Source organism: Euprymna scolopes, chromosome 32 (assembly GCF_053919585.1).
Source record: "Euprymna scolopes isolate OS-2025 chromosome 32, ASM5391958v1, whole genome shotgun sequence".
Classification (NCBI taxonomy): domain Eukaryota; kingdom Metazoa; phylum Mollusca; class Cephalopoda; order Sepiida; family Sepiolidae; genus Euprymna; species Euprymna scolopes.
Window position 1 is genome coordinate 94696450 of NC_136513.1, and position 16729 is coordinate 94713178.

Below are 16729 nucleotides of genomic sequence, written 5' to 3' on the forward strand. Positions count from 1 at the left end.
GGAAAAGTGAAAATATTTTACAAACTAGTGATGGGTCGATTCCAATATTTTTCTTGATGCCGATACAATTATCGATTCTGATTTTTTACAAATCTCTTCATATTTAATTATGGAGAAGTTACTTTTTCCCAATTACCTTAAAAACAAGTTAAATGTGCAAGTATTTTCTCACACGTAAAAACACACATGTGGGGGATTAGATTCTAGTTTTACTGGTTGTTAAAAAATCAATAAATATTTATTATTTTAACATTACCACCAACAGTTGTAAGATCTTGCAAAATCACATAAAAAAAAAAAAACAATTAAAATAATCGTTTTTGGCATTAAAATATAGGCACAAATCTTTTCTATACCAATTCTGATACCCCATAAAGTTCCGATTCTGATTAATCGTACCAATACGATTATACAAACGTCATCTTGTGATAAATAAAAATGAATCATTATGGAAGCAATAATTGAACATCGCACAAAATTTCTTGAAAAATATTCAAAATGACACAAAACTTAAAATTTGATAGTTCATAACAAATTAATTTCAACAGTTAACAGATTGAATCTTCATAATATGATTCATGACAGAGATCCAGCTAAATTTTTGTTTTTAATGTCATAAATTGATTAAAAAAAATCTGATTTAGACCTTGTGCAAACAGATGGATACACTTTGATAATATAATTCATTAAAGTCTTCAGTTTCTGTAAAAGATTATATAAAACCCTATATTTAACCTGCCATATTAACGAGCGATCCGTTTCTCTTTTTTAATTAAAAATTTTTTTTTTTTTTTTTTTTTTAAAGTCGAAGAATTGGCTGAAAAATGTTCCTTGCCAAACCAGCGCTCAATACTTTGGCCTTTGTGGCAGACTTTGTTTTACATGAATCCAAAATGCCCCAAAGCTGAAGCAATATTTCAGGTTGGTAACAACAAAAGAAATTTTTTTTCCTTCTTCCATTTTTATGATCACGAAACCATGTTGGAAACGGAAGTCTGCATTTAATCACACTTTTTTTTTATTCTGATGAGCAGAAATTTTGGTTCTTAATTTTTTTTAAACAAGCATTCGTATCATTTAGATTCTTCGACCACTGTTTTCATCTAGAATGTTCTTTTCACAACGTTTCATTCAATGTACTCTCCGACATTCTTCAAATGTATCTTTTCGAATTTGGGGAATCTTTCTATTGAAGGACCCATGGCGAAGGGGATAGAGTACTTGGTAAAATTCAGTTGTAAAAGTCATACTCTTCTGGAGGTTGAAGGTTCGATCCTCAGTGCAGGCGACACTCAAGATACAATTAGGGATTACTTAGGACTTGTTTCCCCGTGCTGTCTGTCCATTGAATGCTCCCAGTGCAAAGTATGGATGCACACGAAGTTTAGTGGCCGTGCTGAAATGCTGGTTGTTGGTTTCAATTATGTTTCTCAAAGATTATGTGCTGCCCACTCAATAGATGGCCAAATGATGACACTTATGAATGTGGTTGGCATTTCATTTGATGTTAAAACTACCTTCTGCTACCTGGTTGACATGGTTAAATGCTGGTGGTGGTTGTGAACGCGTTATCACTGCTTGCTGTTGTGTTGTTTGGGGAAGATTCGGAGTGAATTGGCACCACAGATTTGCAGACACATATACTGTATCATATATCACATATATCATATATACTGTATTATATATCACATATATCATATATCACATATACTGTATCATATATCACATATACTGTATCATATATCACATATACTGTATCATATATCACATATACTGTATCATATATCACATATACTGTATCATATATCACGTATACTGTATCATATATCACGTATATCATATATACTGTATTATATATCACATATATCATATATCACATATACTGTATCATATATCACATATACTGTATCATATATCACATATACTGTATCATATATCACATATACTGTATCATATATCACATATACTGTATCATATATCACATATACTGTATCATATATCACGTATACTGTATCATATATCACGTATACTGTATCATATATCACGTATACTGTATCATATATCACGTATACTGTATCATATATCACGTATACTGTATCATATATCACATATACTGTATCATATATCACATATATCACGTATACTGTATCATATATCACGTATACTGTATCATATATCACGTATACTGTATCATATATCACGTATACTGTATCATATATCACATATACTGTATCATATATCACATATATCACGTATACTGTATCATATATCACATATATCACATATACTGTAAAAAGAACTTGAATAAACAAAAATATTGAAGTGATATTTCATGTTTCTTACAGCAAAAAGTGTCGATATAGCATAAATCAAAGAACCAATCGATCAATATTTTAAATAAAAGACTACTATGTTGTAAAACACATAATAAATTAATAAGACTATACTTTATCACTTTATGATTTCTATATGTAATTATTTTAATTTGTTTGGCTGAAGTTGGATATAAAGTTTTTGTTTTTTTTACCAAACATGACAAATGTGTCCCTATTGTTGAATGCCTATTGGAGAGAACTTGAATGCCAACTGGACACTATCCTCGGGTGTCTAAAGTCTCTCTATACACGGGTTTGTCAGGACAACCTGGCATGAGGATAGTTTTCCCTAGAAGTAAACCCTGACCAAATATTCCGCTGCCTAAATAAGATCTCTTCAGTATGGCTAACCAATACTGGCTTTTTACAAGGAATGGTACACCTTCTCCAAGTGATGTTACCTCAAGTAGCAACGCGAAGCTGGACACTCCACCAGACTAGATGAATTCTTGTTCTGGAATCCAGTAAGACCAAGAGTCCACAAGATAAACATTTTTAAATGGTCAATTGGGGAGAGGAAAATTATGTTCTCAATTTCTTTACTAACTTTTCTGTGCTTTACCTTCGGGCCAAGATCAAAGTGTAGTATCTGTTCTTCAGATGCTACACTTGAATTTCTTGTCTGTCAGTGGAGGAGAAATCTTTCACGACTTAGACAATTTGTAATTTTTGCTCTATTTTTCCACGTTAAAAAACGACCCTGGTGTCTAACTCTTTCCCACGGGGAGGCAAAGTAAGTAGAAACTTTATATGTGCTCGAGAGGAAGAGGAGAACTTTAATGGAATACTCGAATATCTATGAGATCAAGTTAGAGATCAAGTCCTGGATATGACCTTAAACTATATCCGATGCTGAGGCCTCAGCTTGTGGGCTTTGGGGAGTGTGGAACCACCCTTTAATTGCCATTGCTCCCAGGTCCACTCTGACCCGGAGTGGTAGTACCTGTTAGGGTCCCAACTATGGGTTAAAATAGAAACTGACTTGAAAAAAAAAAACAAATATATTCTATTAAAAAAAATTTTTCTTCAAAATCACTGGATTTAGCATTAAATAACCTGAAAAGGGTTGATATGCCGTAAAACAAAAACAACCAAGCAACCAACTCTCTCTGTCGGACAACTTTGTGTTAGATTTTTGAGAACCTCAACTGAAGTAAAATGAAGCGCACAAAAAAAGATGATGCGTTGAATTAAAGTTGAATTATGTTGGAATATGACGTTTTTGACTTTTCTGCTAAATTTTGATATCTTTTGGAAGACGAGGATGAATGATAGGATTTTTATGCTTTCAATTGGTAACTTTGAAGATTATGACACAGATGGAGAAACTCTAACGAAATTTCCCTGTTTTTTTTTTTTTGTTTTCTTTTTCTTCCAGAAACAACCGGAAATGTCGAGTCAAATGAGCATTCTTGGTTTGTGTCAAAAATCACTGCGAGAACAGAGAGTAAGTAAACCCCAATTTTTTTTTTTTTTTTTTTACTTCCGGTTGAATTATATAAACAACACACTTGTTTTCACAGAAAAATATAAATGATTAGTTAGAATTTAATATTGATTTTTGTTGTTTATTCTGAAACTTTGGATCAATTATACTAGAGGCACCCCAAAAAATAAATGACCAAAGGGATTTATGTTGGCTTGATACCATTTTTTTAAAATTATTTTTACATGTGGTTAAATTATAAACACTTAATTAAGTGTGCCTGGCTATTTTCTTTTATGCATAACTTTATTTCGACGACACTTATGTATGGAGACAAAATAACAAACAAGCAGAAATTTAAATGTAATGTGAACACGCATTTTGTTGCCCAACTTGTCTTTTTTTTTTTTCTACTTTGGAGTAACCACTTATCAAGGCCCGAAGGACACTCAAGGTTGAAGGTTAATGAATATAAGGTGTAGTAATCATTAATGGTGTAAATTGGGTAGAATTTGATTCTTTATGTCTCTTATAAATCTGGCTCCTATCACAGTAACCTTTTATGCTTCAATGGTAATAGGACTTGTTAGGGAGTGGGGGGGGGTCCAGCAATAATAATAAAAAAAAAAGGATCAATTATACTTAAGGCACCCCAAAATCCTAAATGACCAAAAGGACACATGTTGGTTCGACATTGATTTTTTTTTTTTTTTTACTTCCGGTTGAATTATTTAAACAACAAACTTGTTTTCACAGATTTCTTCAAAAAACATTTTATTTTGTAAATTTTTGGAGATTTACATTAAAAAAATAACTTTAATCAAAAAGAAAAGTTACAAATTGTTTTATTGATTAAAAATTTATTGATTTTATGAATTTCTAAAGTTTATAAAACAAATTGTTTTGTAAAAAATCTATATGTTTTGTTTATAATTTAAATAAAAGTAAAAATTAAAAAAAAAAATTTAATTAATGTTGAGATAACGTGTCTTTTTGGTCATTTATGATTTTTGATCCAAAACTTTGATAATTAATGAAGACCATTCAAAGACTGAAATCCTCCATAATGAAAAATCTTGGGGGATTTTAGTCTTTGAAAAAAATAAAGATGGTCAAAAGTGTATTATACAGGGTGATCGCTAGAAAAGCGGGAAATTTGAAGGTCAGCTTAGATCATGAGTAAAATGCGTGATTGCTATTTTTTGTGCCGTGTGATTGTTGTAGAAATAAATCGTTGTTTGACGCTGCAGTGAAGTGCACGGACGGCATTTTGAGTATCTATGAGTATAATATAACATTTGTCTTTTGAAAAACTTTGTAAAAATTACTTTTTGTAAAAATAAATTGTTGTTTGACAAATTTCCTGCTTTTCTAGCGACCACCCTGTAGTCTATGTATATAAAGTGACTTTGTTAGTGTGTGTGCAAAACGTCTCTACCAAACTCCTTTCTGAATATTTGGTCTACAGACTTGAAACTTGATATTTAGAGTATTTGGACCTTGGGAACACTTTCAATTGGATTTTTAACTTGTAAAAATAGCTGCTAAGGAGTAAAAATGAAAAAAAAAAAACCCAATAAATCTTGTTAGGAGTAAATTGAATAACTTCTAAGCATGCGTGCATATACATTTTTAGCTTGAAGTCACTTAAATTTTAGCCTTTTTATCCATCTGGCAATAGCTCAGACCATAAAGACAAAGACTGAAGCATAAAATAACAGCTAAGTTTAGAGCATGAAATGTTTTGGTTTTGATTCCAGCTGAAGGCATCGAGGTCATTTTTTTTTTCTACTTTTTAAATCATTACTATATATATTGGGTACAATATAATAATAGATAATTTGCTCTATATATTAAATATGAAATCTGCATAAATTAATATATATATATTAAATATGAAATCTGCATAAATTAAAATATATATATTAAATATGAAATCTGCATAAATTAAAATATATTTATTAAATATAAAATCTGCATAAATTAATATATATATATTAAATATGAAATCTGCATAAATTAAAATATATTTAGTTATATTTTATGACTGGGCAATACCAGATGGCCTAATTTTTTTTACCTTTACTTTTGTACAATGCCAGCTTTTTCGCCTCTTTTGACGGGAAGCATTTAGCTTCAAAATGCCATAGCCTGAAGAAGTTTATCCCTTATTCCTCTTTCTGTAACCTCTATTGATTTGATGATGGCATAAAGTTCCTATGTAACTTCACACTTTATCTTGTGCTATTTTATCATTTATATATATATATATATATATATATATATAGTAATGAAATCAAAAGGATGTAGTGTTTACCTGATATACACAATAGTAGACTTCAATCTAATATAAATACCAGTGTTCATATATAGATAATTTAATCCCAACCGAATAAAAAAGCTCAATACACAATAATTTGCTGATTTCTTTCTGTCCTCTGATAAGAAAAATAACAAGAATAGCATTATTTGAAACTCTGCTGAAGAAGGACTTCGTAAACTGTTTTTTTTTTTTGGAGTATTCAGTCGAACAATAAATTTTGATTGTAAAGTTCAACTTACAATTTTAATTTTCTTTCTCATATATATATATATATATATATATATATATATATATATATATATGCTAAACACCATGAAGTCACAAGAACACCAGGGAGTACATATTGGTTACTGCAGTAATGAAAAGAAGGAAAGAGCGGTGGAAACATAATAAAACCTCTTGATATGAATTCATTAGGCTGTGCTTTGCATATTGTTGGTAGATAGAAAGCAGTTACGTTTGTGTTTGAGAAAGAATCCTCTTTCCTCATACAACGCTGTTGACCAGTTTTGGTTTTGTCACACTATGAATCGCTTCCAACCTCCTTGCGACTTGTGCCCTTTCTTAACCTTTTAGGGACACTGGTTAATAGAAACTAAAAAAAAAAACACTGCCTTCTTTCACAACGTGCATAATATTTCACCTTCATTTTTAAAAAAATTTTTTTTTTTTTTTTTTTTTTTTTACCCCTGAAAAATTATTTTTTGTCTTTCTAAGAATCTCCAAAAATGTTTTTCTTTACCTCCTTCTCAAACTCTTGTTGCTATTTTTTATCCTTCTAACAACAAAAAACACTTTTGTATTATTTTTTATCTCACCCTTCCTTCTCCCAATGCTTTGTTTGTGTTCATCAAAGAATTCAGCTATGAAAGTCCTTTTTTGAACAATCCTTCTCTACGGCTCTCAAAAGGTTGGCAGTGTTTGACCTATACTGCCTCTGCCGCCAAATTCTGTATGTCCGCTAGCACCATTGTGTCTCTTTAGGATGTGATACAGGATCATCCCCCTTAACCAATCTCTTTTAAAGAGGGGATTTCACTGGTCCGGCAATGATGGGAGCCACAACCGAGGAGAGTTCATTTGTGAAGCAATAGTTCCAGAACTAATCCAAGGTTGACAAAAATGCTCAAGAGTTTAAGTTAAATTAAATAAAATTAAGTTAAATCAAGTTAAATCAAGTTAAACTTACCTCTACAGTATTTGCTGCTAGTCCCGAGACTGCCTACCCATCACTATCTTGGCCACTGCAGACCGTCATACATAGTTTATGTTCATCCAGGACACTGTGTGTTTTACATGAGGAGCCAGCTCAACCCATTCAAGTCAAATCGTTGTTATTTTTCATCTTACAAAAAAAAAGACACTTTTTATTGTTGGTATCTGACTCCTCCTGATGCATGGTCCTGGATATGACCTAAAACTATATCCGATGGTGAGGCCCCACCTTGCAGGCTTTGGGGAGTGTGGAGCCACCCTTTAATTGCCATTGCTCCCAGGTCCACTCTGACCCGGAGTGGTATTACCTGTTAGGGTTCCAACTATGGGTTAAATAGAATCTGACTTAAAAAAATATATACTCCATTAAAAATCGTTCCTCACAATATCTAGATTCGGCATTAAATAACCTGAAAAAGGTTGATATGCCGTAAAACAAAAACAACCGACCAATCCTGATGCCTATTTAGCAGTATCAGCCACATAACACATATGCAAATGACTAAGCCAGTGTACGAGCTGACATCACAACAGAGGAAGTGAAGGGAAAGAAACATGGAGAGAAAAAAAGCACCGTATGAGGAGAGAATGAAAAAGAAGGCGGCTGGCGTGAGATGGACGTGTGGCCATGTGGCGGTGTGAGGTGGATATATGTCCCGTCGTAGCATGAGACTTTTATAAGCTTGTCTCAAGACAGCAGGATTTTCTTAACTACATGACGAACTAAGCAACTTTTAAAATAAGATGCAATATGTTATTTTGGAAAGTACCATGAATACATGCCTTTATTTCAACTGAAAAAGCGGAATCAAATTCCTTTCCTTTTTCTTTTTTGTTCCTTTGCGACTGTCTTCGATGTGACGTGTTGAGTCTGTTATAAATGTAACGGCACCGTTGAAGAAGAAAATGACCATGTTAGCCCCCCCCCTTTTTTTTATAGCGTTACTAATTTTTCTCTGTCTTTCCTCCTTTGCTCAGTTGGATGTCCTGACTGAAATGCAGCATTTATTCCACACAAAGAAACAGACAGTCGGGTTCATCACAAGTTACATTGTTCTTCTCCACGGTGAGTAAAATTTGTGGAGCGCCAACCAGAAATACTAAAATAATTTTTCTTTTTTCTTGTTATTTAAAAAATTACTTTTATAGTTTTACAAAATTGTTTTATATTTTTATAAATTATATTTATTTTATTTAAAATAAAAAATTTCATTTTTTATTTTATTAATGTTTAATTTTTCTTTTTATTTAAAAATTTTTTTACATTTTAATTATTAAAATGTTTTAACCTTTATAAATAAAAGAATAATTTATTCATTATTTTTTATTTAATTTTTTATTTTGTTTTATTACATTTTTGAAATTTTATGTTTTAAATCTATATATATATATATATATATATATATATATATATATATATCACTATGAAGCTTAAATGTTGGTCGCCATTAAAATGTAATCTAAAATTTACATTCTGAATTATGTTCCCTATGTGTGAAATCTTCACCGTTTACTTAATAACAAGTAAGAAAAATGCGATTTTACCCAATTTTCCATGAAAATTACTTTTAACTATAATCAAACAAATGGCAAAAGTCTATATCCCAAATTTCATGATGTTGACCATCTTACAATTTATTCCTTTAAGCACGTTGACATTTACATGTTTCATAGCGCAAAATCAATCACTTAATTATTATATCAATCAATGAATCTATTTTGCCCCTTACTCATCAGATGAAATAGCAACTATCAATCCACCAAAAAAAAATTCTTACAATTTATATCAATTTTTGATTTTATCTGAATTTTATATTCATATAAAATTCAGTTTTATTACTATTTTAATTAAATTTATTATTACATAAATTATAATTCTTTATTGTCATGTAATTATTTTTCTTTAATTTTAGCAAGTCAACATTTTGATTGACATCGCTAAATTTAAACGCTTTCCGCTTCCTATGGCTTCATAATGTAGCGGTAGAACTTCACGTCTTCTTTTCACTTTCTCTAACGCCTTCACATCATGGGTTCGAACCTGTCTGCCTACTAATACTTTTTTTTTTGTGCTCAACACACACCTTCAAACACCCGGACAACACAAATACCCCTGCTAATATTTACTAAAAGACGAAAAGGCACCAAGCTGTACCCCATGTAAAGAATGACACAATGAAACATTTCCTAACCAACTGCATAGATTTCAATTAAACACGAATAAAATACTATCAAGAAAACAACCTGAAAGACAACAAAATATAATTTAAAACAAAAAAAAAACACAATATATATTCCCACCAAAAAGCATTACTTCTACTTAAGTTTCAGTACCAAAAAAATCTGGAAAAATAACAGACAATAAATAAAACAAAACCAATTCTTCAGCATTAAATAACCCAGCAGGGTTGATATGCTGATAAAATAACCCAACTAAATTAAACTGAACTATCAATAATCTAAGTTAAATTTCAATATTCAAATGAACAATTAACTTTTTTTTTTTACACGGTGGTCACCACTTATCAAGGCCCGGAAGCCACTCAGAGATAAGGGTTATTGCAAGTACAGTACGTTAGTGTGGAGATTTAATGAAGTGTTTACTTAAGGGGGTTGTTCATTAGGAATTTGTTAACGTTGGACTTGAAGACATCCAGGTTGTAGTCAGGTGGGAAGCAGGCAGGGAAGCTGGTATGACTATTAGTTATCATTCCATAATTAGAATTCAACTTCTCTAATTTATTGAATTCCAATTTTTAATATTTTCGATTGTATCCTAATACACTGGAATTGGATCACATACATAATTTATTCTAAATTTTATTCATAATTATAAAGTAATAATAAAATATATATATATCAGGGTTCTATATTGCGAGTGAAACAGTCACATTTGCGAGTGATTTTTCAAATTGGCGACTAGAAATAATGAAATGCTTATCTTTTGGCGATTGTATTTCTTTCACTGACAATTTTCCAAAGCTCATTAATGAGTGAAAAATATTTTTGCAACATTTTTTTTTTAATAAAACGAACAAAGTTAAAAATGAACAATAAAAGTTTAATAGAACAATATACTCTTTTTTTTAACGAAGGCTGTTTGAAAAAACATTTTAAGAAAACAATGCTTATACCTTCAAGTATCAACATAAAATTTGTTGTATATTTAGAATTACACTTATTAAAAAATATATAGAAAAATCTATTATGTACATACTCGTCACAAAATGAAGATGTCATATTCTAAAAATCATGTGGGTTTGGCTAGTAATTTTTCTATTTGACTAGTAAACGAAAATATTTAAGTTGTCAAAGGTCAACTAAAAGATAAATTTGTCCATAGAGCCCTGTATATATAGGTAGCATTTTTTTGCTTAAGCATATTTCATTAAATAAAATATGTTATTAGTCTATTAATTCCAACTTCCAAATAACGATCTTCACTTCTAGCAGGAACTGGTTGATGCAATCGCCATATTTGTTATAAGTTTGAGTACTTTCCAATTATTCTAGATTCATTGTCAGATTTTTTGGTTTTGAATGATTTATGACTTATATATATATATATGTGTGTGTTATTAATTTCTAAAATTTAAAAAAAAAATTATTTTTTCTCAGATTTTTTTGGTTCTGCTAGTTTTTGTGATTGTTAAAAAAAACTGATGAATCTTTTCTTTTCTTCAGCCCGAAAAGGTGATGTTGAAAGATGCCTTTCTGCAATTGAAAGTCTAAAAGAGAAAGATTTGGATGAAAGTAATTTAACGAAAATAGCTTTGAAAGAAGCGGGAGAATTACTGACGGCAAAAAACAAACCCATCCCATGGGAGGTAAGCAGCAGCAGCAGCGTTTCTTTTTGCTTTTTATCATCCTCACAAAATTTCTCTTCCGCAAAATTAAATAACTTCATGCCTTGTTCGCATGCTTAGCTGCATGTGCACAATTTAGCCAGTCATCGGCCACGTTGAGAAATTATTTTTGCATTTTATTATTAAATTATTGTCATAAACATATTCGGTTTATTATCCGTTTTACTTGTGCTAGTGTTATAAAACTCAATCATGTTCTGCAAAGTTAAAAACAAAAACAATTTTTCTCTACAAAACAACCAAACCAAACACTATGAATAAATATTTGAAGATATAAAGAGCTTAAAACATACAAAACTTTTTTAAAAATTACCGGATTAAATAACCTGAAAAGGGTTGATATGCCGTAAAAAAAAAAAAATGCCGCTGTTTTTACATGTTGGCATGCATTGGATCGTTTTAAGAAATTAACTTTCAAAATAACTTATCTTTGATCAGGTCTTTATTCGTTTCCATCAAATTCATCACTTTTACATTTTCCTTGATCTTTCTCCTGTCGGCTTATTCTGTTACCGCAACTCTTCTGCAGCTACTAACCCAAGAACTCGCATCCATTTGTTCAACATGGCCATACCATCGCAGTCTTCCTCTGACGTCATCAGATCTAAGTCTGTTTTTAAGACTCATATTAGACATCCATCGTCATTTCTCTCCATGCAACGCATGTCTTCAATCCTCACTGGCAAGGTTTCACTTCTATACATCATCACACTACATACACCTGTCTGATAAACTTTCCCTTGGTCGATAATGGTAACACTTTGTTGGTTGATAATAACAGAAGTTTCTTAAACTTAGTCCACTTTTGTAACCTTAAACAAAATTGGGCACTTGTACAGTTTAATCAAGACATTAAAAAATGAAAATATCTAAAAAAAATGTTATATTGTACGTATCTGTATTGGACTGAAGATCTCTGAAATAAAATTTCACTTAATTTGATCGAGTAGTTTTTTTTGTTTTTTTTTTTTTTTTTTTACAGCAGAAAAACACGTTTTTATGACAGCACGTTGAAGGTAGATATCTGAATTTTTTTAACACCCTATGAGGTGATAACTCAATTTAAAGCGCCAACACTCCGTCCCCATCTTTAATACTAGCTTTTCTTGCTAAAAATTGAAATTTTTGCTCGGTATCATAACAAATTATTTTTTCGCTGTAAATGAAACTAAGTTAGGTAGGTTTTTATATTGAATTTTATGAATTGCGGAATATTTTATTGCGATAGGTTTTGTATTGAATTTTATTGCGGTAGGTTTTTGTATTGAATTTTATTGCGGTAGGTGTTTGTATTGAATTTTATTGCGGTGGGTGTTTGTATTGAATTTTATTGCGGTAGGTTTTTGTATTGAATTTTATTGCGGTAGGTGTTTGTATTGAATTTTATTGCGGTGGGTGTTTGTATTGAATTTTATTGCGGTAGGTTTTTGTATTGAATTTGTAGTAAATTTTATTGTGGTAGGCTTTTGTATTGAATTTTATGAATTTATTGCGGTAGGTTCATGAAATTAAGTGAAAATTTTTTTCAGAGAACTTCATTCCATAACGGATACGTACAATTTAAACTTTTTTTTCGATATTTTCATTTTTTTTTATGTCTTGATTAAACTGTGCAAGTACCTAAAATTGTTAGTTGCAGAAAAATTACAATGTTTGATGAACGTACTAACTAAGAGAATGTGATGACGTATCATTTGGATCAGTTCATATATATTTTAGTTGAGAATGATGAGAATGTTAGAGGTGAGTAGAAATTTGCTGGGATATGGAAATCTATTAAAAATGGATATGTTTATGCGAAGAACATTGTTGAAGACTGTTGTTTGAGATTTTCTTGCAAGTTGAGGTTTTAGCAATCAACAGATTCTTTAAATATTTCCTCCAAGGAAGAGAAAGAGAGCTGGTGTGTCCAGAGATGCGAGTTTTTACTTTTGACGAATCTGGACATTAACTTCCTCGAGCCACTTCCTGTTTTGTATGTTATTACTCATTATAAGTTGAATTGGTGCCCAATTTGTTCCACGCTTGTTTCATTTCATTTTAGCACAATGTTTTTGATGAAAAAATAGTTTTTAAATATGAGAATATTTGTAAACTGATATTTTGAAATAAATTTGTTTATTTACATATTTTCACAGGAATAATGAATGTCAAATGTGAATTTTTCACATTTAATAATAAAACTGGAAAAGAAAATGAATGTTGACATAATTCCAAAAATATGAATTTTCTAAAAAAATTTTCAAATGAACATTTTTATTTACATTTTTTCAAATGAACATTTTTATTTACATTTTTTCAAATAAACATGTTTATTTACATTTTTTTTTTCAAACATTTTTATTTACATTTTTTCCAAGTAAATGTTTATTTACATATTTTTAAAATAAACATTTTTATTTACATATCTTTTTAAAAATAAATATTTTTCATATTTTTCCAAATAAATGTTTTACTTATTTTTTATTTACATATTTTTTCGAAATAAAAATGTTTATTTAAATATTTTTCCAAAAAAAAATAATTTTTACATATTTTTTCGAAATAACAATGTTTATTTTTTTGAAATAAAAATATTTATTTAGACACATTTTCACAGAAATGACTGAGAAATCGATTTACAAATATTCTTATTTATTATATTTAAAAACAATATTTTTTATCAAAATATTTATGCAAAAATGAAACAAAGACGAAAGCATAGAACATAATTGGGCCAGGTCACCAATTAACTAACACCGTCTATTTCCTACTTGCCCGGGTGTTTGGAGGTGTGTGGGGGGGGGGGGAATAAAAAAAAAAAAGTAAGTATGAGGATCAAACCCGAACCATTGAGGCAAAGTTGTGAAAAAAAAAAAAGTGCGACGTTAACCATTGCCCCACCGCGACATGCTTACGGAAACACGCTTCAATTTATTTAATTACTTGGATTTAGCAGGTGCTCGTTTTAATGAGTTAATGAGGTCAAGTTTGACTGCGGGATTTCATTTACTGCTGAACGCCCCCCCCCCCCCAAGATGTTATAATAAAAAGACTAACCAACTCACATGCGGCGAGCGACAAATCTTGAATTGCTCGATTTCGGGAAGATAAACTTCTCGAAATCGAGCAAATTAAATAGACAGGCGAGCTTCGTTGTTAACTGTGAGATATTACGATTTATATGTGATATAAAAAGTTATAAAAAGTTGTGAAGCGAGCGACCGCTTCTCTGAAAGAAGCCTTTTGTAGACACACAGAAAAAGCGAACACACATACATACGTTTTCGCTTTTATATTTATAGATGACGTTCAAAACGGAAAATGGCTTGAAAAAGTTACTATTAGCATTAACCTCACTTTCTTTCTTGTTTTTTTTTAATCCAGAAAAAGTGGATTTGCCAGACTACGTGTGTCACCAGAGAAATGTTTTATGCAGAAGGAACTGTAAAAAAAAAAAGTACAGACTATCATGTCTTTTTTCAAGCAGTTGATCTATATTTAAAGATTCAAAGAATCATATAATCACTAGAAAAAATATTTAAAGATTCAAAGAATCATATAATCACTAGAAAAAATACAATGGTGTCTTCATACAAACGGAAGTTAACAATTATTTTAGTACAAATTAATCATGTTAAGATTATAAGCGTGATACTAACTAGATTTTAATTCAAAATGGTTCCGCATTTAATAATATATATAAAATGCACTTTGTCTGGTGGGGGTGGGCTGGTGGTTGGGGGAGGGGGGTTCTCTATCGACTCCGAAACAACTAGACCAATTTATTTGAAATTTCACATAAATATACTTTGTCTCTGGGGGTGTTCCTAGATAGTTTTTGTATCAGAATACCTCTTATAGGTATCGATAATCGAAAAAAATCTTATTAAAGAAGGAACAGTTTGATTTTGACCAAAATTAACACTCTTATACAGACTAACATCACAAGTTCATTTGAGAAGTTTTATCAACACACAAGCAGAAAGGCCCAGTATATAAAATCAGCAGTAGGTTCTTTGATAAAACAGAGGTGCATTCAAAATGAATGTTTCCGTTTGGAGCACAATTGAACCATGATACTTGACTTTTGCTTTTTAAACTTTATTTTTATGTAATGATTTGAATTGATTACACAAAAGCAACAGTAGATTCTCTACAGTGCAATGCAGACTACAATGTATTGTGGACTGTGTCACTGCCAGTGGGAAGGGTATGTAAGGCTTCCTCCCAGTGCACTGCAATGGGTTCCTGACTAGAGCAGGCAGTTAATCAATTTGATTTACAAATGGGTGATTTTGCTGATTTTTATGACATTGATCCTCATTTAATCCTGGGCAATGTCAGGTTTCCCTACTTAATATTTAATTAAAAAAAAACGGTATTTATAGCCTGTACAGTTTTTTTTTTTTTATTGCATTTTGTTCAGGCCACTAAACTACGGTTTTACCAAAATAGAACTATTTTATTGAGTATCTCCATTGTATTTTTGTTGATACTTTTTTTATAAAATAATTTTTTTTTCTCTTTTTCTTTCTTTGCAGAACAAAACAGCGACTGATTCTTCGGATAGTTCAGATGACGAATCCATATTAAAAGGAAGCCGGCAATAAAGAAAGTAAAAAAAAACAAAAAAACAATTTTAATTAAGATTAGGCGTAGTATTTTTTTTTTTTTTTTTTTACTTTGTTTTAACTTATTGTCAGTTGCTACATCAAAAACTGATTATTTTTTTTTTTACATTACAAAGTCTCACCACAATAGTCACCCATTCCCAAGCGAACATAAACGGGAACAAGTGTACCCTGCCTTCCCCATGAAATATCTACACGTCTCCTATTTTTTTTTAAACAATTTCATCTTTTTTTTATTTTATTTTTTTTCAAAACAAAAAAACAAAATAAAATAAAAATTAAAAAAATTGTGGGGTTTTTTTCTTTATAATAGTAAAATTTTAAAATAGAAATATTGAATTTTAAGTAAAATCAATGGTATCTGCTTGACTGTCATGTCACGGTAATAAGCATATCCAAAAATTATGATAAAAAAAGATAGAAAATTAATTATTAATGAAAAGTTTTTGAAGACAATTAGCGAAAAATGAGTTTTGTGAGAAAATAAACTGGAAAGTTCGAATTATAACAAAATGGAGGTAATTATTATTTGGAAACTGAAAAATTTAGTAAACCTCAATTTTTTGCTAATTGACTTCGAAAAATGTTTTCATTAATAATTAATTTTTCTAACTTATCGTTTTTCATAATTTTTGGATATGTTCATTACTGTGACCTGACACTAAGTCGATACCATTGGTTTCACTTGAAATTCAATTTTTTTCTGTTAAAAAAAACAAAGAAGAACTAAATTGTGTTTAACCATTTTAGAAAATGTGAAACCAAATTGGCTTTTGGGAAACTCACAAATTGTTTGAATTTTTTTTTTTTTTTCTAGACAAAAAAAAATGAAAATACAAAATGAATCTTTTTGTACAGAAATAAAATTTTGAAATAAAATAAAAACAAAAAATTCTGTCTTTAATATTTAC

At 30.4% G+C, this 16729-nt stretch overlaps 1 protein-coding gene across 1 annotated transcript in view; it reads left to right on the forward strand.

The window, feature by feature from the left end:
* The window catches only part of LOC145256507 (leucine-rich PPR motif-containing protein, mitochondrial-like), a 139121-nt gene extending 122411 nt beyond the window's left edge, over positions 1-16710 (forward strand). Inside the window, exons 33-37 of the mRNA XM_080115478.1 lie at positions 806-921; positions 3754-3822; positions 8318-8405; positions 11024-11166; positions 15729-16710. Of these exons, the coding sequence (XP_079971604.1) occupies positions 806-921; positions 3754-3822; positions 8318-8405; positions 11024-11166; positions 15729-15797 (485 nt within the window). The 3' untranslated portion in view covers positions 15798-16710. The remainder of the gene's footprint in view (positions 1-805; positions 922-3753; positions 3823-8317; positions 8406-11023; positions 11167-15728) is intronic.
* The last annotated feature ends 19 nt before the right edge of the window (positions 16711-16729 follow it).